General features: G+C 46.3%; 1 protein-coding gene across 7 annotated transcripts in view; it reads left to right on the forward strand.

Annotated features, from left to right (window-relative positions):
- GLCE (glucuronic acid epimerase) overlaps positions 1–23,186 on the forward strand; it is a 53,712-nt gene that overhangs the window by 25,629 nt on the left and 4,897 nt on the right. For all 7 annotated transcript variants that reach the window (XM_051628860.1, XM_051628858.1, XM_051628859.1 and 4 more), the window contains 2 exons: positions 16,725–17,284; positions 20,757–21,002. In XM_051628860.1, coding sequence (XP_051484820.1) covers positions 16,738–17,284; positions 20,757–21,002 — 793 coding nt within the window. In that variant the 5' untranslated portion in view covers positions 16,725–16,737. The remainder of the gene's footprint in view (positions 1–16,724; positions 17,285–20,756; positions 21,003–23,186) is intronic.

The following is a 23,186-nucleotide window of genomic DNA, read 5'->3' on the forward strand; positions in this document are numbered from 1 at the left end:
ATATTTGTACATTATTTATTGACATGGGATGAGTTGGTAGTTTATTGGTCCGTTAGGTTCAGTCTCAGTGTTGTGATCCAAGGCCACAGCACACATCCATCACAAATCATTCCCAGTTACCTGGGGAGATGGAAGGAATTGTGGCCTTTTGGCAGGAAAACAGCTGAATAAGAAAACTGCCTTTATCCTGGCTGTTCTTTCATAAATGGAATTCTATAGGAAGTAGTAGGTAAATCTTGGAATTCTGAGGGTTTATGTTGTGCAGCTTCCTTGAAAACGTCCCTGTCTTCTGAGGATGCTGAGTGAAACTTTGCTGGTTTAAATGGGGCTACTCAAATTATTCAGTCTCAAGATCTAATTTAACTCTTCTGCCCAACTGGCAGGGAGTTGTGAGGATTTTGCAACAGCTCCAGGCCAGTGCCTGCCTGGATTTCAGCAGGAATATCAGTTGTGTGGATACAGATGGCAACTGGATTCCCCCTGGGGTGGGGCAGTCACTGTCCTACAGGCCACGTGAGAAAAATTCTTAATCCAGAAGTGAAACTGTGTTCTTCCTGAAGTCTGCAGCAAAGTGCCTGTAGGTTAATTTGTGTGAAATAAGATGCAAGAAGAGAGTAGAAGAAAAAAATTTCAGGTTGGGGAGCTGGTAGAGAATAAAGGAAGCAGAGGTGCTCGGCTGAGGTTGAGCACATCTGCAGCCTGTGGTGGTGAAGCTGGTCTGTTCCTTTAACCATGTCTCCACCAGAATCCTACAGTGTGTTGATTAACTTGCACGGCAAGTTGCAAGCCAGTAAAAAGTCTAGGGCAAGTGGAGCTGAAGAGTCAAAGATTAAAAACTGCTGATTTCCTTGAGGGTTTGTTCTGTAACATGGCTCTTCTTAAACCAAACTGCCTGCTTGCCTGGGAAAAGGGCAGACCATCCCTGAGCATGGTCCTGCTCCTTGTTAAATGGTATTTTTGGCTGGAGGAGACAGTAATTTTCTCCCCACACTGCTCAGTTTTTTTAAGCATTTAGTATTTTTAAAAGCAGTGGAAATCCAGTGCCAGGTTAGCTGTCCTGTGGTGCCAGGTGGGTATGGTGTGAGATGGGTCTGGATGGGCACACGTAATCCAAAAGCCTTGTGTGCAAGTATGTTTGACAGCCAGATCATGAGCTCAGCTGATCTGGGATGTTCAGAAGCATTCAGGGAGGAGAGTCAGGAGAATTTGACAGCAGCTGCTTCTGTGCTGAGATAGTTGGAAGAGGACAGGGTTGCTGGGGGGGGATCACAGGTCCCTGAGCACGGCCTGATGGCTGCACCAGGTTCAGTCCCTCCTGGTAGCACTGAGGGTATTAAGCCTCACACTTCCAGCTGAAGAGCACCTCCAAAAGCCCCACACCACATTTTTTTAATGCAGAAATCCAACTGGGAGTGTTGCTGGAGGGCCTGCAGCTGAAGTTAACCCAAACTAAAAGCCTGTAGAGGAAGTGCAAACCATCGTGTGGCCACAGCCCAGAGTCGGTCTGCGCTTGTTAGGATCCAGGTTGTTCCACTGCCACTTATTTCCCCTGAAGCACACGAAGTATCTGTTGCTGTGCCTTGTGTTTAATGATACTTGCTAGACACTGGGGTTGACACTGGGGGTTTTTGCATGAGGCCGATCTCAAGCAGAGAAGCAGAGAGATTATCTAAGTTGGGGTGGCAACTCTCCGTCGTGTGGGTAGCTCAGTGCTTAAAGGCTGAAGAAATTTGAGTGTCACTTCTTAAAGAATAGTGAATATCCTGTTACAAGGTTATAATTTGGTGTACTGCAACAGGAAGAGCAGCTAAAATCTATCTTGAGAAGTGGAGCTCAAGGAGATGGTTAGAGGCTCCCCCTGGTTTAACACTGACTGCAGATGCCTGTTTGGAGCTGAGCGTTGTCTCTTGGTCAATTCTCCTCTTTCTTGAATATAAGAAACTGCAGTGAAGGCATCTCCAGTCCCCAAGTGATTGAGGTGGAAGCAGCTGTCTTAGCTACAAAGGCTAATGGAGTTTCAGAGGGAAGAATGGCTGTGTATAGTAGGATATTTGTGTCAGTTGATGATTTCTGGGGTTTAAGAGCTAATTGAGCTGAGATGATATTCATCTTTCATAGCAAGCCAAGGGTTTTGCATGTAGGCAAAGAGCTGCCTTCTGCACAGGAGCTTTATCAAAAGCTGTTTCTATCCAAATGGAAATTATGCAGGCCTCATCTTCTGAATCTATGGTGAGCCTGGAGCCATTTCATCTCTTTTTTCAAGCCTGTGAGAAGGAATTCAGTGCAGCTGCATCCCCAGCTCCCTCTGAGGGATGGAGGGCGGGTGCGTGGGAGGGTGGATGGCATCCTGCCCTGGGAACCCTCCAGGAGGGCTGCTGTGAGGGCAACCACTTGGGACAGCAAAACGCAAAGCTGCCTTAGCCCAGCAGAAGTGGAGTGGTCCCTCTCCTTATTACAGGGAGGTGGCAGGAGGGAGCAGAATCAGCCTCTCCCACAAGCATGAGAACTGGGCACATGGCATCCATGAGTTAGCAGGACAAGGCAGAAAATGGGCTTGATGTCCAGAGGCAGATCAGTGGGGGCATATTGGACACTTTGGGAGCTGCACACTCACTTTCCATCTCCTGATGTTCCAGGATACCCACATGAATTCAAATTTTCCCGCTTGTTGGTTCTTTTTTTTCTTGAAAGGCTAAGGCTTATTTGGTTTTGAGGTTGAATTACTGTGTCTTGAGGTTAAGCTAGAGAAGGGGAACTTGCTTTGCAAGAGAGATTGAGAGTTTAATCAATTCTTAGGACTCTCTTTTAGGCTAAGCATGACTTTGGCTAAATTCTAAATCACAAACTGGAAGGATGTAGCTGTCCAAACGTACACAGAGGGGTTTTTTCCATAATATGAAAAGCAACTTACAAGCTTCCATTTTAAGCTGTTAGACAAACTGAATAGAGCCATTATTGTAACATCTATCCTCCATTAACTGGTCCTAAATGTTGTCATGCACGGTGAAATATTTTTTTTTTCTTGTTTCATTACAATTATTACCTCTTTACCAGTGAGTGACACGAAAAGAGGAGTTTCTGTAGGAGATGCATGGACACACTTCTGTAAGGCTGCCTCTCCTAAGGACAAACCACTTAAACTTGCTGAAGCCCCATTAAATTGGATGAAATTAAATAAACTGCTCCAGGAAATGACATGAATATTCTGTCTAAAAAAGAAGGAAAAAATAAAGGCTATTTGTAGCAACTGCTTTTGATATCCAGGGACTGGAGCAGAGAGGGTATGTGAGGGAACACACTTTCACAGGATGGTGGTGGGTCTGTCCCTGCTGCTGCTCTTGGATTCCTGTGTCTTGGAGTGGGACCTGGAGCAGGTCAGGCTTCTGGCTGTGTCTCCAGCAGTGCTCAGCAGAGCAGAAGGGTCATTTCATGTCCTGCAGCTTGTCAGCTGTTTCCATGTGTGTACCACTCCTGTTGGGATTTTTGTCTTGGCAGCCTGCTGGGGTCAGTTTTGCAATGCAGTGTCACCTCCAGGTACTTAAAAAAACCCAAACAAACCCAACCTCAGGGCCATCTGTTTAGTGGGACTTCTGTCATCTCATTGTGCAGTCAGTCCCATCTGAGTAACATGCATTGGTTGATTCTTTCCCAGACTGCTTTCTTAGGTTACCAAGCATCCTATTTTCCACTGTACTTGCAGCATCTTCCCAGCTTTGCAGCTGTGCTGGATGATGGAGACAATAATAGCTGGTAGTGAAAAACACTGCACAAAAACAAAGAGCCCCTCAGCCCACGCTCGGTGCCCTTCCACTTGGTGCTTTAGCTGCTGCTCCCCTGGTAGCTGCTGATCTTGGCTTCCTTGGACCCTTCTGCACCCCCCAGCTGGGGCAGCCACCCGTGCACAGCCTCTGTCCTTGCTTTGCCTCTGAAGATGTTGGATCTTATTCTGCTTTGGTGCAACTCGGTGATGCTGCTCTTGGCCAAATGACACCCACCACTGGGACTTGTTTCTGGTGGGGTGGAGTGGCTCCCTAGGCTTGTTTGTGTTTGGTTTAAGAAGTGGAGTTTCAAATCTTGGCTGCAACAACTCCTGTCTACAAATATTACAAGAACTGAGATCCTGATGATGACAGTATTGGGGTAGAATGCTTGGAAAATGGAATTTTATTTTTCTAGCAGGGATAGGCATAAAAAAAGTCATAAAAATGAAGAATTTGGCACTGCAGTAGAATTTTAATGTCTGGTATTTCCTGCTGTCTTTAAGAATAAGGTCTGCTGTTTGTTCCCACTGGCAAAACTATTTAAATTTAGACGTGGCCTTCCCAAATTGAACTGAAGGATAGAGAGGTAGATGATAACTCCTGCCAGGTCCTGCTGCTCTGTTCCATCTCTGATCTTGCCTTGTGGCTCTGGATAAGAAGCCTGAAGACTTTGCTGTTCTATTTCTTACAAAGTAAAGCTGTTTGACTGGTCAACTTTGAATGATATTTTGTTTGCTAGAATTTTAAAGCTCCAAATCCTGCCAAGCCTGGGTTAGGTTCTGTGTTTGGACATGCAAGTCTCTAATAATTAAGTATGCAGCCCAGTTTTGTTGGAACTGAAGAAGCAAAGGAATCTCAAATACCAGCAGAACACAGGAGCCGTGGACAAAAATACTCCATCTCTCCCCATGCAACAGTTCTTTGCACTTTACTGACCTGTGTCTCTTCCTGAAGAGAGAAGTCTCCTCTGAAAACACTTTCTCTCTTCTCAGCAGTCATTCTGACCTTTCCTTTTGCTGGTAATTCTCTTTTTTTTGTCTATCGGATGTTCAATAGTAATCACCTCCTGTACTTAAAAGTAAATAATTCACTGTCACAGCTATACAGAATAATTCCTGGCCAAAGCAGTTTGCTGTCAAGTAGCTTTCAGCATGTTTTTATATCTCTTATTTTACTCTGCCCTCCTTTTTCATCAGCTCTTCTATGGAGCTGAAAATGAGGATGAAAAAAGGTAAAATAAAAGGGTATCTCTGTCTTATGCCTCATCACATGCCTGTATGCATTCCTGGGCTGTATTCAGAAACACAGAATGAAAGTTGCAGTTGTGCCCAGTGCAAAAGCTCAGCCTTTGTGGTGAACTTCAATAAAACCAGGGTTTGTACCTTATCTTGGGCTCCCTGGTGCCCAGTGCTGCTGCCTCCCAGTCATCTCTGGCCTGCTGAGTATGAAAAAAATCTGGAAGCAGAAGGTTTCCAAACACATTTGCCAGGGTTAATGCCAGAGTCTAAACATAAACTCTGTGGGGACAGACTGTTATCTGGAGAATGAAGGGCCAGACTCAGCTTGGTTTGAAGGATTAGGAGAAGGGAACATGTTACCTCTCCCCAGAAACAGCAGATGTGGGGATTGAGACCCTGCTGCCAGGTGGTTGCTCTCCTGCCTCCAGCCTCTTCCCAGTTACCTGCAGCTTGGATACCAGTACCTGGTGCAGATGTTCTGGGTTGGGATCCTTTGGAAGTGCTCGTTCGGGCGTGGGGCTGAGCACAGGCATTCCTCAGGATGCTCCTGGTGCCCTCCCTGTTAGTTTATGCAGCCACTTGTGTCCAGGCCAGGCTGTAAAACCCAGAGGTGGCCATGGCCAAGGTCTCTGCCCTCACCGTTTGTTGCTCAAACCATCATGTACGGAAGACTTCATGCTTTCTGCTGCTGCTTACCTTGTATTCACCTTTATTGAAGTTCAGCCTCTGCTAATAATCACACCAAGTTCTTCAAGGAGAAGTCTTTTCAGTGGTTTTATTCCTAAGTGAAAATACTTGTGAAAGCAATTATAATCAGAGCTTCAAAGCCTTTAATTAAGTGATATTGATTATTGTTGTCCAGGTCATTCTCTTTGGAAATACTTAGTTGGTGAAGCAATAAAATTTCACTAAAGCCTTTAATTCTGCAATGGAGTAACTACCACCAGTAACTCCTTCCTGGAGAACCAGCTGTTCAGAGTGGCAGGGTTTGCTAAGCAAGGAAAATGAGGCTTTTTAAAGCCAGTTTTTCTAACTTGAACTAGATTTTATGTATTTCTTTGCTATAAGCAGTGTTGCTTCCTTAACCTCTGCCTTTTGCGCAGCGAAAGGAGAAGCGCGGGTGGCTGTGCCTTCGGAGCAGGTTGCAGCTGGGAGTGCTTTGTGCCTCTAGAAACTCTAAACATCAGTGAACCAAAACTGTGGGGTTTGGGGCTTCACGTGGATTTGAGCTTTGGCGGGGAGCACTTAGAAGCAGTTCATGGGGGAGCTGCTAATGCATTTACTGCTGGGACACGGGCTCTGGCAGCACCGTCGTGTTGAGCTGCAGCCATCGCCCGGCACTCGCCAGCCTCAGCCACACAGAAACCTGCTGTGTGAAGGTGTTGGACCACGTCTTTAAAGTTCGTCTCCTTGGTAGGAACCGTGTTGTTTTTAGGGTGAGGTGTGTGTGCTCTGCACAGCCCCATGCCCACACCTTTTAGCTGGTGGCAGTGCTTGGGATCCAGGGGTGCTTCTGCTTTTGTTTGGAGGCTGCGGGTGAGCAGGCACGCCGGATACTTGCCAGCTGTCCCAGTTGGAATTTCAAGCACACTTTCTATTGAATTCTTGTCAGTGTTGTCAGGAGTTGGCAGCAGAAGTGCCTGCAGCTCTGCCCGCTCTGCTCCTGTCCACAAAGTCCCGTTGGGGAAGAAACCAGACCCCCCTCATTCCCACTACGATGCAGGTTACATGTCAGGCTGCGTAATGGGAAGAGGAAAATGAACATGTCGTAAATCATCAGGAGCTTTTAGCAGATATTCCTAGAGGGAAGCTGGTAGGGAAGAGCAGCAAAGCACAAAACAAACTTGAGGCTTTTCTGGGCAGCAAGCAAGATGTAACATCTGAGTTTGATCCTGAATTATGTGTTCAATTTGCATGAATTCCCTGGGAAAACACGTCCCTGTGTGGGTTCAGCAGCAGTGATGCCCTGTGCCAGCAGCCAGGTCTGGTGGAGAGGAGTAGTTTTGAAGTTACTGTCTCTTTTAAAAAAAAAAAAAAAAGTGAGGGAAACAGAACTTCAGGCTTTGCATTTTAGTTGATCGAATATGTGTTTGCAGCAGAGCCAGGTAAACAAGTGAGAGATCTGGATGATTTCCCACAACCAGAGCAGGGTATTTGTGTGTGATGTGCAAAGCTCATCCTGCAGCAGGTGATGGTACCAGGCTGGGTAAAAGGAGACGTGGCTTTTTGCTTTGTTAAACTTGCTTTGTTAAGCAAAGGGTTGATGCCCTTATTTCAGTTATTTTGCTCTAAGCCAAAGATAGGCTGAGATCTGTAACCTTGTGGTGCCTGGCTGGACATCTAGTCCTGCACTGCTGTGGTCTCCACACCTCAAACGCCTTTTTTGGTTTCTTTCTTTCAAAGCCTCTCCAAAGCTTTGCTCCAGGTGTGGAGGTTTGATAGCTGTCCACTGTGCCATGAAAGGGGAAGCAGGAGTGGAAAATCTTTGCCTTTTTTTTGTCTTTCTGACCTTAAAGATGTACGTGCATAACGTCGAGCTGCAGAAAGGGATTTCCAAAGTAGATCTGTTCTGACTTTTTAAGGCTAAATAGACTGTGAGTTATGTGGTTTATCCTCTCTCCAGTGGCATGATTAAAATTTGAATTACTGCTGCTGTACTGGATCAGTCCCTGCATTAAAGGCACTTGGCCTCCTCCCGTGCTGCCTCCAGCAGAAAGCACAGAGCCAGTAATGAGTTTCCTGAGAAGCCACATGGCTGGGGTGGCTCCTGTCCCCTCTGTCCCCATGGCACATACACCAGGATGTCTGTGTAGTGAGTTCAACACCTGCCTGAACATCATCCATGTAGCTATTCAAATGTTTTATCTGGCTTTTCCTTATAATTTGTCTGTTCTTTGTGGCTTAAATGTAAATTACCTTCCCACTGTTAAGATAAAGTTTATAATGATTTAACCAGCAGGCAGTGCAGGCTTTGTGGCAGCAAAGTTGTCTTAGGATATCAATCAGCCTATCAGTACGTTAGAAACAGTGCTGCCAAAAAATGTGTGTGCTTTATACTTTCACACATTCTGACAATTATTCAGCATAGCAGAGCTGGGACGTGGGTGTTTGGGGCTGGGACGTGTTGTGAGGAGCACAGCTGTAACCCTAGCTGTGAAATGTTCTGCCTCACATCCATTCCAATGAGCAGTTAAAGCAGCTTTTGGACAAAAACAACTTTGGAGCTCAAATACTTACATCTTGGGAAAGGCAAATTGTAGCAGTGCAAACCGTGGGGCTGCTCAGCGAGTGCAGGAACCAGCCCTTCCATAGTGTGTGAATAATGGGAGAGAGCTGCTGCCAGAGCAGGGCTGGGGGGGATTTATATTCATTTAAAATATTAACATTCTCCATTATCAGTATAAAATGCTTCTTTATTAATAAGTCAGTAAGAAACAGGAGCTGACATGATAATGTAACAGTTGCCAGTGCTGGTGATTAAATGTGACCTACATGGAGACTGCAGGACTGGAGAAGCTGTAACAGAGGTACCACAGAGGCTGGTTTTAAGGACAAAACTAGTGTTAATCAAGGTGCTTTACTTAGTTAAAAAAAAACTGGGCTTATTAATATAAATAACTGGTCAGGTTACACTCCTCTGAACCTTTCAGATTACTTGTACTCATTGCAGCTGAGGGGTCAAGTAGTTTGGCTGCTTCATATCCAAGCTGGCTGGTCCTCCCCTGTGGTGCCACTGCCTTACTCTTCCTGGATGAGGGGCTGAAGAATCACCCCCAGGTGCCCAGCTCCCCAGGATCCACCAGCTGCTGGGGGGAGGAACAGAAGTTTTTGGAAGGGGAGAGTGAGAAAGGACGTGTGCTCTCTTGCTTTCTTGGTGTGAAGTTTGTGCTCTTTCTTCTTCAGGGCTGTGACTGTTGTGAGAAGTCACTAATGATCCAGAGGAATGAAACTATCCAATTGCTTGTTCCTACCAGCCAGGCTGCACAGTGGGATGGAGTGAATGATGTCTCTGTGTCCACAAAGCAGCAAGGGCTCTCTGCAGTTGTCTTACTTAGAGGGTTTTTGTTTGCCCTGAATGATTAACCCTCAGTGAAACCTCTCCTGACAGTCCACTCATTGCATCTCACCAAGCAGCACTGCAAAGGAAGAGGTGTGCAGGGCTTCCCTCCTTTGGTTTGTTGTGATGCATTTACACTGTTCCAAGAAGATAATCATGTGTTGCTGAGCAGGAAGAGGAGCCACTCTAACACCAGGGCCTGGCAGCCCCTCAGAGCACAGACCTGTGCTCACTCCTGGAAGGTAAACACCTTGGCAGGTGCAGTTATTTTTCCCTGTAGTTCCTGGGATTGCTGTGAAGCAGAACCAACAGTTCTGTTGGGATGGTTTGGTGGAGGCTCCTCAGCCCCCAGCCCCATCCCCGGGGAGCACCAGCAGCATGTTCTGCCCTGCCTCCCCTCCCTGCTGGCCTTTCCCTGCTGGGCAGATGTTCTGCCAGAAAGGGACAGCTAATTAAGAAGCAAGTTGGGCTGAATGTGGCAGCAGTGGCATCCTGGGGAGTCCAGTCACAGCCACAGCCAGTGCCATCCTGAGCAGTGCCCTGGAAAGGGACTGGGGTGCTGGGAAACCAGCCATGCCATGGGCTCTCTATTCCTGCTCGCATGGAGAGCCTAACTCCCTGGAATAATCTTGCCAGGCTCCTCCTGAGTGCCCAGTTACAGCCCTTAATGCTGTAATGTCTCGAGACTTGCTGGGGCATTGCTTTCCAAGCCCAAATATGAGGGAGACTGATGAAACAGTTTCTTTTTTTGCTTCATTAATCTGTGTAGTAACACTATAATACTTGATGGCTTGGAAGGAGGCAGTGTAATGCCTCCCTGAGCAGCAGCTAGATTTTGGAGTTATTGTTTGTGCCATTAGTGAGGGGTTTAATAGCTTAATCCATCTGGAAAGCAAGTAGATTTATTAGACTGTATAATAAATGGGCTCATAATTACAGCAGCACTCCCTACTAACTGGTTTTCCTGATATGGCATAAAAGTGTGATATACAATAACTGTATCTTCAAAGTCTTGTAGTGATATTCTGGACTAGATTTACTAGAGGAACAAGGGCACCTTGATGGTCTGTGGTGCCTGAGAGCCTTGTCAGGGGCTGGGGCTGGTCACAGGGGCTGGGCAGTTGTGCAGAGATATGGGTAGAGCCATTGTTGAAGGGAGGGCCCTCCTGGCAGCTCAGAAGAGGTATTTTTTCTATCTAGTTTAGATTACAATTACTCTCTGAGCTATACTTGAATTATTTTTAAATTAATGCAGGCTGATGAATGCTTTTCAAAGCGTGCAGCTGCTGCAGGAGTTGAGGGAGAAGACCAGTGCTCACTGTGGAGGACCAGCACAGCCAGACTGTGTGTGCTCTGTTGCCTCCATCCACGTGCTGCCTGAGAGTCCTGCAGATTGATGGAAAAGTCGAGGTTGCAGGGGACGTTTGGAGATCTTCTAGCCCCACCTCCTGTTGAAAGCAGGGCTTGGGCTGGGTCATCCAGGGCCTTGTCGAGTCTTGAAGCTGCTTGTCCACGTCATTGCAATGTGCAAGGTTTTTTTCCAGTTATTTTTCCAGTTTTAGATTATAAAACGTTCCCAATTTTATGATAGTCAAAGGCCCATGAGTCACTAAAATCCTGCTCTCCTGTGGGGACATAGTTTGCTCTAACTTGTCTTGTCTGCAGAGAAATGTGTGTCTGTCCAGAGGGCAGGAGAAGACAGCTCTCCCGTGGTGAGGCAAGGGGAGGGTGGGGTACAGTCACTCCTCTGTGTCTCCAGGCAGCAGCTAAACCTGTTTGAAAACCTTCCAAATTCTGTAGCTGCCTGGATACAAGCCCTGAATGAGCTGATGCTGAAATTAGATGCATATCTCAGTTTCTAATAGGAAATGATAACATCAGTATCCATAGAAGAGTACTTGACTTTTTGAATTAACCATTATATAGCCACAGACTTTGTTGATGGTTACTAATAGATGTGTTGATACAAATAAAACTCTATTAAGCTCTAACTGGACTGGAAAACCGTGGGATAAGCTGCTGGATATGGCTTCTTCACTTTGTGTTTGACATCCTCTCTGTCTAATCACCCACAGATGGAGCACTGGAAGCAATGAGGATTAGACAGTAAATCTGTGCTAAAGAGCCAGTGGAGAGGCCAGTAATCTGGAGGCAGTTGTGGGAGGCACATTCATTTGTTTGTAGTCTTGTAATTTCCTGACACTTAAGGAGAAAACAAGCAGCCTTGACAGTGCTCTATGTATTGAAATACCAACTGGATACAGGCTCTGTGCAAACAAATATAAATAAAATATTAGCAGTGAGGCTTGTCTACTGGAGGCAGCTAGCCCAGGTTAGCATTCTGATGCATTCTACCAGTTGCCAGAATATTTTTTGACCTCCAGGTCCAGTGTTTTGCAGAGCTGGTTTGTGTGCCTGGTGGGAAGCACCTGCACAGGGAAGCAGACAGTAGGAGATGTGCTCAGGGAGCCTGCTCGAGCAGATGGAGGGTGCAGGTAAAACATGCTTGGGAAGTGCAGTGCTGTCAGGAAGGCAGCTCATTCACAAATATCACATTTTAAGGCCTAAGTAAACCTTGGCAAAGGATCTGAAATGTTGATGTCGTTACAATTATCCAATGGAGTTTTCCACTGTTATCGAAAACAATTACCGAGTTCTTTGTGGGGTTTATGGAGCATTGTGATCACCAGGCTAAAGGGTGTTTTGCTGTGTGTAATAAACAGAAAATGGAGGAGGGGAATTCTGTCTGGGGTTTGTGTATAACTGAGTATAACTTTCAGGTCTGGGGATATATAGAAGTTCTAGGCTTGTTGCTTTTTTTTTGTTAAACTGCTGTGGATCTTTAAATACTGAATTTGAGGTATCTCAGATTGGCAGTCACTGCTCAGGGTTTTTTTTTTTCCTCTGTACTAAATAGCTTAGTCTGGCATAGAGGCTTCAAAGTAAATAGGTAGCTTATCACTATTCAGCAGAAATCCCTGCTCTTAAGTAAAACTACTGACTTTTTCCTCCTGAGCAAACAGAGCTGGTGTGTCAGGCCACGTGGAGACCTCCGAGGCTCAGGGGGCAACTTACTCCTGATTATGGTTTAAGCACAGAGAATTTAAATGTGAATGCTTTAACTTGCAGCCAACCAACCTGTTCTTGGGGAACGTACTTTGCGATGTGTTTTCTTGAGCCCTTACTGAGTTTGTTGGCTCAGGAAGAGGCCTGGTGCTTTCAACCAGCTCAAAACACAGGGTGCTCTTTGCTCCTGCGCGCAGGGTGGCTGCAGAGCCCTGCAAGTTTGGCTCTTGCTGGACGTGCTGCATCCCCCAGAGCTCTGAACCCTGAAGGGTGATGGGGCAGATGTGGTGCTGTGGGTCAAACCTGTTGGTGGGAGGGTCATGGATCTGTTTTATTCTGACCCCTGCATGCGAGCAGAAGGAGTGGCAGCACCAAGGCAGCCCCAGCAGCTTGTGTCCTGCTCATCTGAGAGCGCGGTTTGTGTCTGTGCCAGCCGGGTGGAACGGGCTCACGGGTAAAACTAAGTCCAGCAGGCAGCTGTATTCCTGTCTGCATTCATCCTGCTGTCACTGCAGTGTCACTGGTAACCTGCACAGATGGCACCTTTGGGAGCTGCGAGAAAGCTTTGGCTGGTTCTCAGCCCCTGACCTGGGTGCAGTGCAGGCTGTTGTGGCTGGTGTCCCGCCTGCCACCGCTTGAGTAGTTTTTCTTTTTTAACTCTGAATACCAGTGGGACTTGAAAAACACCTGAATAAGTGATTTTTGTAGGTTTTTGGATGGGCTCTGGGCAGCAGGACCGTACTGCTGCTTCAGGGTCCTGCTGGCAGCAGAGCCTTCCTGTCCCACTTGAAAGTGTTCAGGCTGTGGAAGCCCAGACCCTGCGAGGACCAGCCCACAAGAACACACTCTGCTGAGCAGCAGCAGCACTGCCATCTCACCCCTCTGCAGGAGCTAAATCCCACTTCCCGAAACAAGATCAGGATGATAAGTCTGAGGATTGCTGCTTCCACACCACGTGGTCTGAAATTAATTCCCCACATCACAACAGTGAAGACAGGGAATGCAGAAGTGCTTTTGGGAGAGAATCTTCCCTTTCTCCCCTCCCATGAGGGGCAGATGGTGCTTCCCAGCTTGAGGAGCTGCATCTTCCCACCTGGAAAATACCCTGAGGTCTTCCTGTGCTGGAGATTTTCACTTCCAAACACAACAGTGCACAAAACCACTGCAGCTTTCCCTGCTGGATTTACAAATGAACTCAATCAGTGGTTATAACCATGAGAGGAGCCTCCGAGGTCCCTCCTGGGCTTTGAAGTTGAGGAAGGATGAGTGAAGCACTGGGATGGTTCCCGTGCCAAGTACGCAGGAAACTGGCAGTATCTGGATTTCAGAGAAATTCTTACTTTTAATATATTCAACACGGTTTTGCAGATCAAAAAAACCTGTCTTACAAGTGACTTCCTAAGAGGGAGAGATGTACATATTTTTAGACTGCCAATAACTTGGTTTTATGTAAGAACTCAGTAGCAGAATTGAATCTGTCACTCTCAGATACACAACTGGGACTGTGGATTCCTAATTCATGGCACGGAATACCAAGACTTGTCCTTTTTCTCACATCATTAGTAAAGCAGCAGTAGCAAGACTTTATTTTTATTTAACCCAGTTGTTCTTTATATTAAAAACAGTGTCTCAGAAGCCTCGTCACCTTGCAAAGTAAGTTTTTCTGGTTGCATCCCTGTTTTGGGATACATTTGAAACTAGTCATCCATTCTGTGAGAAATGCCGTTTCCTTCCATTTTAATTAGAATTTATGTAATTATTTGTACAGCAACTGCATCAGTGTAAAACTGAACAGGTATTAATTGATAGGTAATTTGCATGTTGCTGTAGGCCAGTGGTGTTGGTCCCAGCTGTCAATGACAGCAGCACATCCCTCTGCTGCAGCCCTTTCTGCAGCCCTGTAATTCCACTCAGGAATTAAAGGATTTTTAGCCAGAATTCTGAGAAGTTTTTGCCTTTCCCAACCTGTATCTCCAGTGTTCCTTCAGAGATAAGGACTGACGTTCCTGAGAAGCAGCCTTCAGGTGTTGGTGGGAGGTGTGTGGGTACACAGCCGTGGAGAGGTGAGGTGTGTCATCCTGCAGGATGAGGGGAGTGTGGATCTCATGGATATATTACTTCATAACTTCAAACTACTTTCCTATGTTGTACTCCTTAAATCATTTAAGTATGGTACGATGAAATCCTTTTCATAAGAGCAGTGAGGGAATAAACCTATTTAACACAGTCCATCTGTGGGTTTAAGTTACCTCTTTCTGCTGTTGAAATTCTGAATTCTTTTTTTCTGCAGTTGAATGAAAATCCATCTATCCATTTAACATGTAATAACCCTCTCTCTTGCACTGATATTTCTGGATTTTTTTTTCCAGTGACTGGTGAGACTTAATGTGATGGTTCTCTGAAAATACTCCTTTTCTTTCCCATCCTCTTCAGTTCATTTATAGTTCATAAAACCTAAATATTTCAACAGCATTGTTCAGGAAGCTGCAGATGTGGCTGGACCCAACCTGCAGCATCTCCTGCTCTTCCCTGGAGCTGCAGGGCAAGCTGAGGAAAAGCTTTGCACAGCTCCAAATCCTCTACTGTCCAAGGCAGAAGAACCCAAATAAAATAAAAGCTGTGTTCAGTGGCTCAGCCAGGCCCTCTTTGCAGCTGTGGAGTCTGTTTAAAGCCATAGAGTAATGGGCCTGGGGTAATAGGGCTGTAAAAAGTGTGGTGATGGTGTTTCCCCTTCCCTATCTCCCCATCCACTGGTAATCCAGGTGGCTTAATTAATTGTGAGTTTTATAGGTAGAAGTGAAGTGTGTCAGAAATGTCGTTCCCTATTTAAAGTGAATTATCCCTTTGTGTAAAAAAAAAAAAAAAAGGCAGAGCATGTTTGTTGAGGTCATCCTGAAAGCATCTTCACTAAAAATTATCTGCTGAGGCAGAAAATTGGATTTATTCTTCTGCTAGCATTTCCATAAAAACACAATTATATATAAACTTATGTTCTCTAAAAGCTTGTAGTAAACTAGGCTTTCAGAAAATTAGACACTTCTCTTTTAAACTCCTGTTTTAAATGACCAGATGGTGCTTACAGTATGGAAGCATAAAACTGGTGAGAGATAATTGATTATTTCCGTTTAAAAAGGAAAGCGGGGGGGGGGGGGGTGGAACTCGAGGTGAAACTCCTTTTAACTGCTTGGTGGTGAACTCCTGCCTGTCAACAGAACATCTGCAGTATCTGGAGCACCTTGTCCAGCAACTCAGTGCCCAGATCCTGGCAGGTCTGGGGCCATGAGAGCCCCTGGCTTTACTGCTGAGAAGCCCCTGGGGGTGTCAGATGGGGCTGCAGTTAAGCAAAGGGTTTAAAACTGAGCTCAGTGGCTTGGATACTGGGGAGGTGAAATGAAACTCATGTTTAATAAGGATTTTATGAAGTGTATCTTAAATATTCCTGCACATTTGAAAAAGGTGTGTGTTTTGTTTGTCTGAAGGACTTAATTCCTCAGCAGAAGTAGGGTCTCCTGAGCAAACAGGCTTAAATCAACTTCAGCTTCTGGATTTAAATCCGTGCTTTTCCAGGGCTGTGGCAGTGGTGTTGGAAGATGCTTCGTGCAGCAGGAGGGTTATCTTGCAGAAAAACAAAATCAAATCCCAAGAGAGGGTTGCCATAGTTTCCACCTTCTCCTGGGGGAGCAGGGCACGTGAGCCCCTGAGCATGCCCATGGAGGTCCTGTCCCCAGGGCAATCCAAGACTTTCCCAGTCCATCCTTGGCTTCTTCTGGATGCTCCTGGCTCAGGGCTGCTGGCACTGCCCCACCAGGGCTCTGGACAATCCTGTTACCAGCCCACGTCCTCCTCCTCATGTGTTACTGCTTTAAAAGTGCATTTAAGTTGCAGTAAGAATTGATCCAGTCTTGAATGTTGAGTGTTCACCTCAGAAAACATGTATAGCTTGTTTAGCTATAATTAAAGCTTGTATAGCTTTAATTAAAAAAAAAATAAAGACAAAAATAGCCTTTAATTTTTATATCTTAGCGGTTTCAGCTGTGTGAGCTGGGGATGTTTGCAGGCTTCAGGTTTTGATTGTAGGGCTGTTTGGTTGGAAATCCCCTTTCCATGGAGCTGGTAGGCAGGGGTTATTCTCTGCTAAGGACTTCTCTTCTCCTGCACGTGAGGCTGGTGGGTTTGTTGTCTCTCCTGGTGGTTGCTCAGCAGCTCATTAGCATCAAGCTTTTCTTGCAGAAGCACTGCCGTTTCGTTGTGTCCTCGGCATTAGGTGAAACAATCTGTTGTTGCAGCCAGGAGGTGAATCATGACTTGGTGTGTTGGGTCTTGTTGCTTATGGAGAGCTGGAAAAACCCAAATTCTCTTCTAGGTGTCTGTCCTCTTCTCACCAAGCACTGTGGTGGCAAGCACGTGGCGTTTGATCTTGTTGCTTTACAGAGACCTGGAAAAACCCAAATTCTCTTCCAGGTGTCTGTCCCCTTCCCTCCAGACACTGTCGTGGTGAGCACGTGGCGATGCTCCCACCAGGCCTCCCAATGAGCAGAACCCTCATCTCCAGCTTTTCAGCACCACCAGCTGAAATCCTCCTCCCCTCTCTTTGTTTTGCAGGTATGGTGTGAATATGCGTTGCTTGGCAGCTCGGGTCAACTACAAGACTCTGATCATCATCTGTGCCCTCTTCACCCTGGTGACGGTGCTGCTCTGGAACCGATGCTCCTCCGACAGAGCCGGCCCCTTTCCCCGCAGCCCGGCGGGTCCCGAGCGCCGCGGCGCCGCCGGAGCCGCCTCCGAGAGCGACCCAGCCCGGCAGCAGAGCGAGGAGGCATCTCCCCAGGAGCAGCAGAAGGCTCCTCCCGTGGCTGGAGGCTTCAACAAAGCCCCGGGGCTGAAGTACGAGGAGATTGACTGTCTGATCAATGACGAGCACACCATTAAAGGGAGGAGGGAAGGCAACGAGGTCTTCCTGCCGTTCAGCTGGGTAGAGAAATACTTTGAGGTTTATGGGAAAATTGCTCAGTACGATGGTTATGACAGGTTTGAATTCTCTCATAGCTACTCCAAAGTATACACACAGCGAGCACCTTACCACCCCGACGGGGTCTTCATGTCCTTTGAGGGCTACAACGTAGAGGTTCGAGACAGAGTGAAGTGCATAAGTGGTGTTGAAGGTTTGTGCTGAGTATTTTCTTTTATTTTTCATAGTTGAAATGCTTCTGGAAATTTGCTACCATCATGTGAGATGCAAAATTATCTTAGAGGGTGTCCCTGCCCGTGGCGGGGAGGTTGCAATTTGATGATCTTGAAGGTCTCTTTTAACCCAAACCATTCTATGAGGTAGATTCAGATTGGATATCAGGAAGAAGTTCTTTACTATGAGGGTGGTGAAGAACTGGAACAGGTTGCCCAGAGAGGTGGTGGAGGCCACATCCCTGGAGACATTCAAAGTCAGGCTAGATGGGGCTCTGAGCAACCTGATGTAGTTGAAAAGATCCCTGTGCACTGCAAGGGGGGCTGGACTAGATGACCTTAAAAGGTCCTTTCCAGCTGCACACATTCTATGATAGTCTCCAGTAAAAAAAAAGCTTTGAAAAAATTGTGCCTCATCTCCACTTCATGCCAACTTTTCCTAGTTCCCATCCTGCATCTCAGGTTTTGACATTGTTGTTGACACTTGTCATATCTACCAGGGAGCCACAGTTATTTTCAAATATAAAATAAATTCGCTCTTGCCCGAGCTCGTCCTCTGCACGGTCCCGGTGACTTGGCAACACTGGGCGTGCAAGGCATCACCTCGTCCTGCAAAAGCCAGGTGAGAAGGTCTGGGGGAGCTGCTGAAGGGTTAAAAAGTTCTCCAGCCATCCAAGCATCCCTGAATAAAATTAATATACGGTCAAACCTTTCCAATTTGCACTTCTGCTAAACCGTGCAGTTGGTAATTAGGACACAAGGTCTTCCCGCGACTTGATCACAGAAAACTCTTGTTGGGTTTCATATTAAAAAATTAATGACTTTATAAAACTATTATGGAATGTGACACTGTGACCCCTCATAAATTAAGGACCAACTTTTACTTAATAAAACACATTAATTTTCATCCATCTTGGTGATTGGTGATGCTCTGCTCTGTTGATACGAGCTCTTCCCATCATACAGACACTGCAGGAAGCTGGCACATTGGTGCAATTAATTTATCTGGGAAGGATTCACAGCAACAAATGCATGGGGTATGTCACTTAGGGGTTTTTCTTTGTTACTCTCACATTTTTATTAATTTTTTAACTCTTATCCTCATTATATCTGCCAAGGAAGAGAAACAGGGCTCTGAAACTTGGGGCTCTCCCAAAGGTGCGAATGTGTCCTGGTAACTACACATCCGCTGCATGTGGGTCCTGCTTTTGTCTGTGGGGTGGGCTTGGACCTAGGTCTTGGAGCCCCACCAGTTGTGTATGAACTGTGGAAGATGCACAGGGTGCCCCTTGCAACTGGGCTCTGCAGTTATGGTGATAATTTTTCAGCAAAAAGCCCAAATTCAGTAAGAAATAATTGCAGATCAGGACAAGTTGCTGTGCCAGATGTGCACGCAGGGACACGAGGTGCTGTCAGATTTGGTTGCTGTGCCAGATGTGCACAGGAGGGCACAAGGAGCTGTGTGTATCTGCTCTGTACTTAAACCTTGAGAGACCAGTGAGTTAAATACTTGCTAATGTGGTTATTTACCTCTAAACCTGCTGGTTTGCAGCGGGTGGTTTAAGAGCTGTCACTGAGAACCGTGGTGCCAGAGCCGGGGTTTTTAAAAAGGCAGTAGAGTTATTGTCACCCAGCAAATGGGCCAGAGAGGAGAAATAGCTGTAGTTTGTAGGGGTTTTCATATTAAAACACATTCTCAGGCAATTTTGGAGTCGTCCTGCATCATTCCTGCCCTGGAGATACTTATATTGCTGCACGATGAAAAAACCTTCATGTTATATTTTCACCTTCTCTCTCTGCAAGGTTAATGTGTTGTTATGTCCTATGACCTGGAGAATTGAATCTTGTCATCTTGTATAAATTTCAAGTAAAACTCTTAGAGCAGGTTTTTTGTTTTGTTTTGTTTTTTGAATCTTTCAGTCTCAGTGAATGCATCTTTAACTGAAAATGCTTAGCATTAATAAGCGAACTGGCTTCCAGGAGCTGAGATAATACGTGGTATTTAAATCTTTCCCGTGATGGGCTTCTCATTAGGCAGCAATAAACCATCACATCTCCATCAGTAATATTTACTGGAAACACAAAGCACCAAAATATTTACAAAAATGTATCCTTTTTTTACATTTAGTGTAAGTAATCTTTCTGTTGTGCCAGATTTCAGCAGAAAATTGGTTTCTGAGCTTGACGTTGCCAAGGGGGAAAGTGGTGCAAATGCCAAGTTGTTTATTTTCATCTTCTTTTTTCAAAGGTTTGTAGTACTAAGTAACCTTGGTTTCCTGCAAGAGGGTCACAATGACATATTCCCGCTTTGGATTCATAGAGGTTGGAAATTTGTTCCAAAGAAAATGCAGGACTAGGGGAAGCCTGTTTTTATCTGTATCTGAAGTGTTGTGTGTTGACTTGCTTGTGGAGGTGTGGGTGTCACTAAATCTCCCCAACACGGTTTGATCCAGCTTCCCACGCAGCCAGTGGTGCAAGAGGCAGTTCGTGGCATGAGGGTTTTTCCACCCAAAGCCTGAGGCTGCTGGGGAAGGGCAGACAGAGGAGAGCCTGGAGCTCAGCCAGGTTCTGTGCCAGCACATCCCTGCTCCGGGTCATAGCAGAGGGTGATGTGACATTGGCTGAGCTCATGTGATGGGTTGTGCATGTGAAATGCAACACGTTGGGTGGCAGGAGATGTTCTCTGTGATCTCACTGCTTTGAACCCTCTAAAGAGGTGGTGCTCCAGGGGCTTCTTCTGCTCTGGGCAGACTTTTAAATCTAAAATCAAACTGCGAGGCCACCAGCTCTTGGGACAGGGAGTTGTGTGTGGAGGGTTATCCCAGGGATGGCTGGGCTGGAGCAGTAGTTCTGAAGACAAGGAACAGCTTTGGGTAGAAAAAGGGGGGTAATATTCTGCTGGTATTGCATGGAGAGCCTGCCTGGTTTTTGCAGGCATCACTTCAGACTGTGCTTGTAACGCTCTTAGGGGAGCCAGGGTAACTGGAGCAGATTTGTAGATGCTGGGTAAATTGCTCTTTTAGCACCAAATAACTCTTAGCAAAATCTAGTAGTGGCATATACACTAAATTTACCAAGATGGTTGTGGCATTAAAGGTCTTGTGTGAGATGTAACATCGTTTGGAGATGGAGTGGTCTCTGGGGTAGGGGGGGGGAAATCTGCATCTTAAATGTATGTTGAAGGAAGTAGGATGCTTCTGTAAACAACAAAATGAGAAGGGATGGAAAACCATGATAAGGACTTCTCTGCCACTCACACCTGCTTAACATGGAGTAGTTGTGGATCTCAGTGTAAACGGGAGCAATCCACTCCCTGAACAGGACTTCCCTTGGCTCTACCCAGCAGCGAAGCCTGGAAATACTCTCTGCCAGAAGCCAAGGGGTGGTGGGTACGGCGGAGGAGCGGCTGGTGCAAAGGTGCTGCTAAATCCCTGGTTCCCTCCTCTCCCGTAGGTGTGCCGCTGTCCACCCAGTGGGGACCTCAAGGCTATTTCTACCCCATCCAGATTGCACAGTATGGCCTGAGCCACTACAGTAAGAACCTGACAGAGAGACCACCCCACGTGGAGGTGTACGAGACGGCCGAGGAGAAGGACAGGGCCGGCAGGGCCGCCGACTGGACGGTGCCCAAAGGCTGCTCCCTGGTCACCGTGTCTGACAAGGCCAAGTTCACCAACGTCAAACAGTTTGTGGCTCCAGGTGAGTCATCCTAAAGGCGTGGCAGCCAAACCACCTCTGCTAATTTGTACAGGTGGTACCAGGGAGCTTTAGCCTGCTGGGATGAATGTGTGTTTCATTTATCCTGTGTGACTTCCCATCCTTCTGATCTCACCTGACAAGACTGAGAGACCTTATCAATGTCTGTAAATATTTGCAGGGCAGATGTCAAGAGAAAGAAGCCAGATTCTTTTCAGTAGTTCCTGGTAATGGGACAAGGGGCAGTGGGCACAAGCTGGAACACAGAAATTTCCATCTGAACATGACAAAAAGCCTTTTTACTGTGAGGGTGACAAAGCACTGGAAGAGGCTGCCCAGGGAGGTTGTGGAGTCTCCTCTGGAGATATTCAAAACCTGCCTGGATGCATCCTGTGTGATGTGCTTTAGGAGATCCTGCTTTAGCAGGGGAGTCAGACTAGATGATCTCTAGAGGTCCCTTCCAACTCTGACACTTCTGTGATTCTGAGAATGTCATCTTGTTCCTGTAACTCCAGAGTCTTTCTTCTGTTTTCTCTCCATCAATGATTTTTCAATGGTATTTGAATGAAAAAACAAGTGGATATATGCATGGAGGGCAGTGAGAAGCTGCAGTCACGTTTTCTGAGCCTTTCAGCTTCTGTCTCAAAATAGAAGGAGAAAAAAAAAAGGAGGCAGTTGTGAAGCCTGGGAAATAGCACTGATGTGTGATAAACAGATGTTGGCAGATGATAGATAAGGTCTATTTTCAGCCTGGAGCACGTGCAGCTCTCCAGGATCTCTCTCTTTGTTGGGACACAACTGTTTCTGCAACGTTTGAGATCTTAGTTCTGGTTAACCCAAGTTGCCTGGACCAAGGCAGCGAGAGGGAGCAGCTGCCCTGGTGCCATGCAGGTCTTTGCAGAGGATGCTGAAGCTGGAGGCTGCACATGGGCTCCCCTTCCCCTCAGCCCTGCAAGATGCATTTTGTTGCTGTCTCCTCAATTTACCGTGTTCTGTTTTGTCCTTAGCAGGGAAATTCATTATTTCATGCAAGAGTTTCCTTTGTGCTAGGACAGGCTCATTAATAAGGACATAATGTATTTTTCCTCAATCAATACCCATTAGAATTAATGAGTCCATTACTTAAAAAGACAATGAAGTAATTTTCAGTTGGCACCTTAGGCCTGGGTCTCCAGGGAAAGAATTGTTGAACACTCTTGTGTCTTTGTAGTAGATAAATATGGGGAGAGAAAAGGCTAAGAGATCTGTTCTGTATTCTCTCCTCATCCTTTATTGATGGCAGAGTAATCTGTGGGGCTCAAAGGCTGTGTGTGCATCCACTCATCTAGGCATCTTGGATGGCCTTAAGTAATGGATTTATGGGGCTTCAGGCAGTGCCAGCGACGGGCAGCCTCTAGTTCTCCTTCTCTTCTTAAAACTCTTCCCCCCACACACTTTGTTATCACACAAGGATTTCTTGACAAGGAACCATACAACTCACTTGACAGGAATGGTGAGGGTTTGTTTGTTTTTTAATTGGATTTTTCCGTGGGACAACACGTTGTATAACAGAGCACTTGCGTTCTTCTCCCCAAGTGGATGCTGATCTCCAGAACTCAAAGGAGTGAAGCTTTTACTGTAAAAGATTGGAAAACATGACATTCCATCAAAATAACAGGTAGGCTACAATAGCACCTAAGGATGACAAAATCATCAAGGCTGGAAAAAACCTTCAAGGTCATCAAGTCCTCCCTACACCTCCTAACCACTTAACTATCTCCTAAAGCACCAGGTCCACCTGTTTTTTGAACACCTCCAGGGATGGTGCCTCTGCCACCTCCCTGGGCAGCCTGTTCCAAGGCCTCACCACTCTTTCTGTGAAGAAATTGTTCCTAATACCCAATCTGAACCTCCCCTAGCACAAGCACAACTTGTCCCTAGTTCCTCCTTACAGCACAAGACATTGCAAAGGGCCGTGAGTTGGTTTGGGAGATGAGGAGATGCCTCTGCTCTGCAGAAGCAGCTGGCCAGGACTCCATGGCTGCACCTAGAAAACATTTAGAGGGAATTTCACACGTGGAGAAGTGGCAGAAAGGAGGCAGTTGCCTCGTGTGGGAGAATTTTATTCCATGGGAAGCCGTTAATTTAAGATGACTCTTTAAGTGTTTATCATCCCTCTGAGCCTTCAGAGCTACAGGATTTGCATGT

The sequence above is a fragment of the Apus apus genome, chromosome 10, assembly GCF_020740795.1.
Source record: "Apus apus isolate bApuApu2 chromosome 10, bApuApu2.pri.cur, whole genome shotgun sequence".
Taxonomy (NCBI): domain Eukaryota; kingdom Metazoa; phylum Chordata; class Aves; order Apodiformes; family Apodidae; genus Apus; species Apus apus.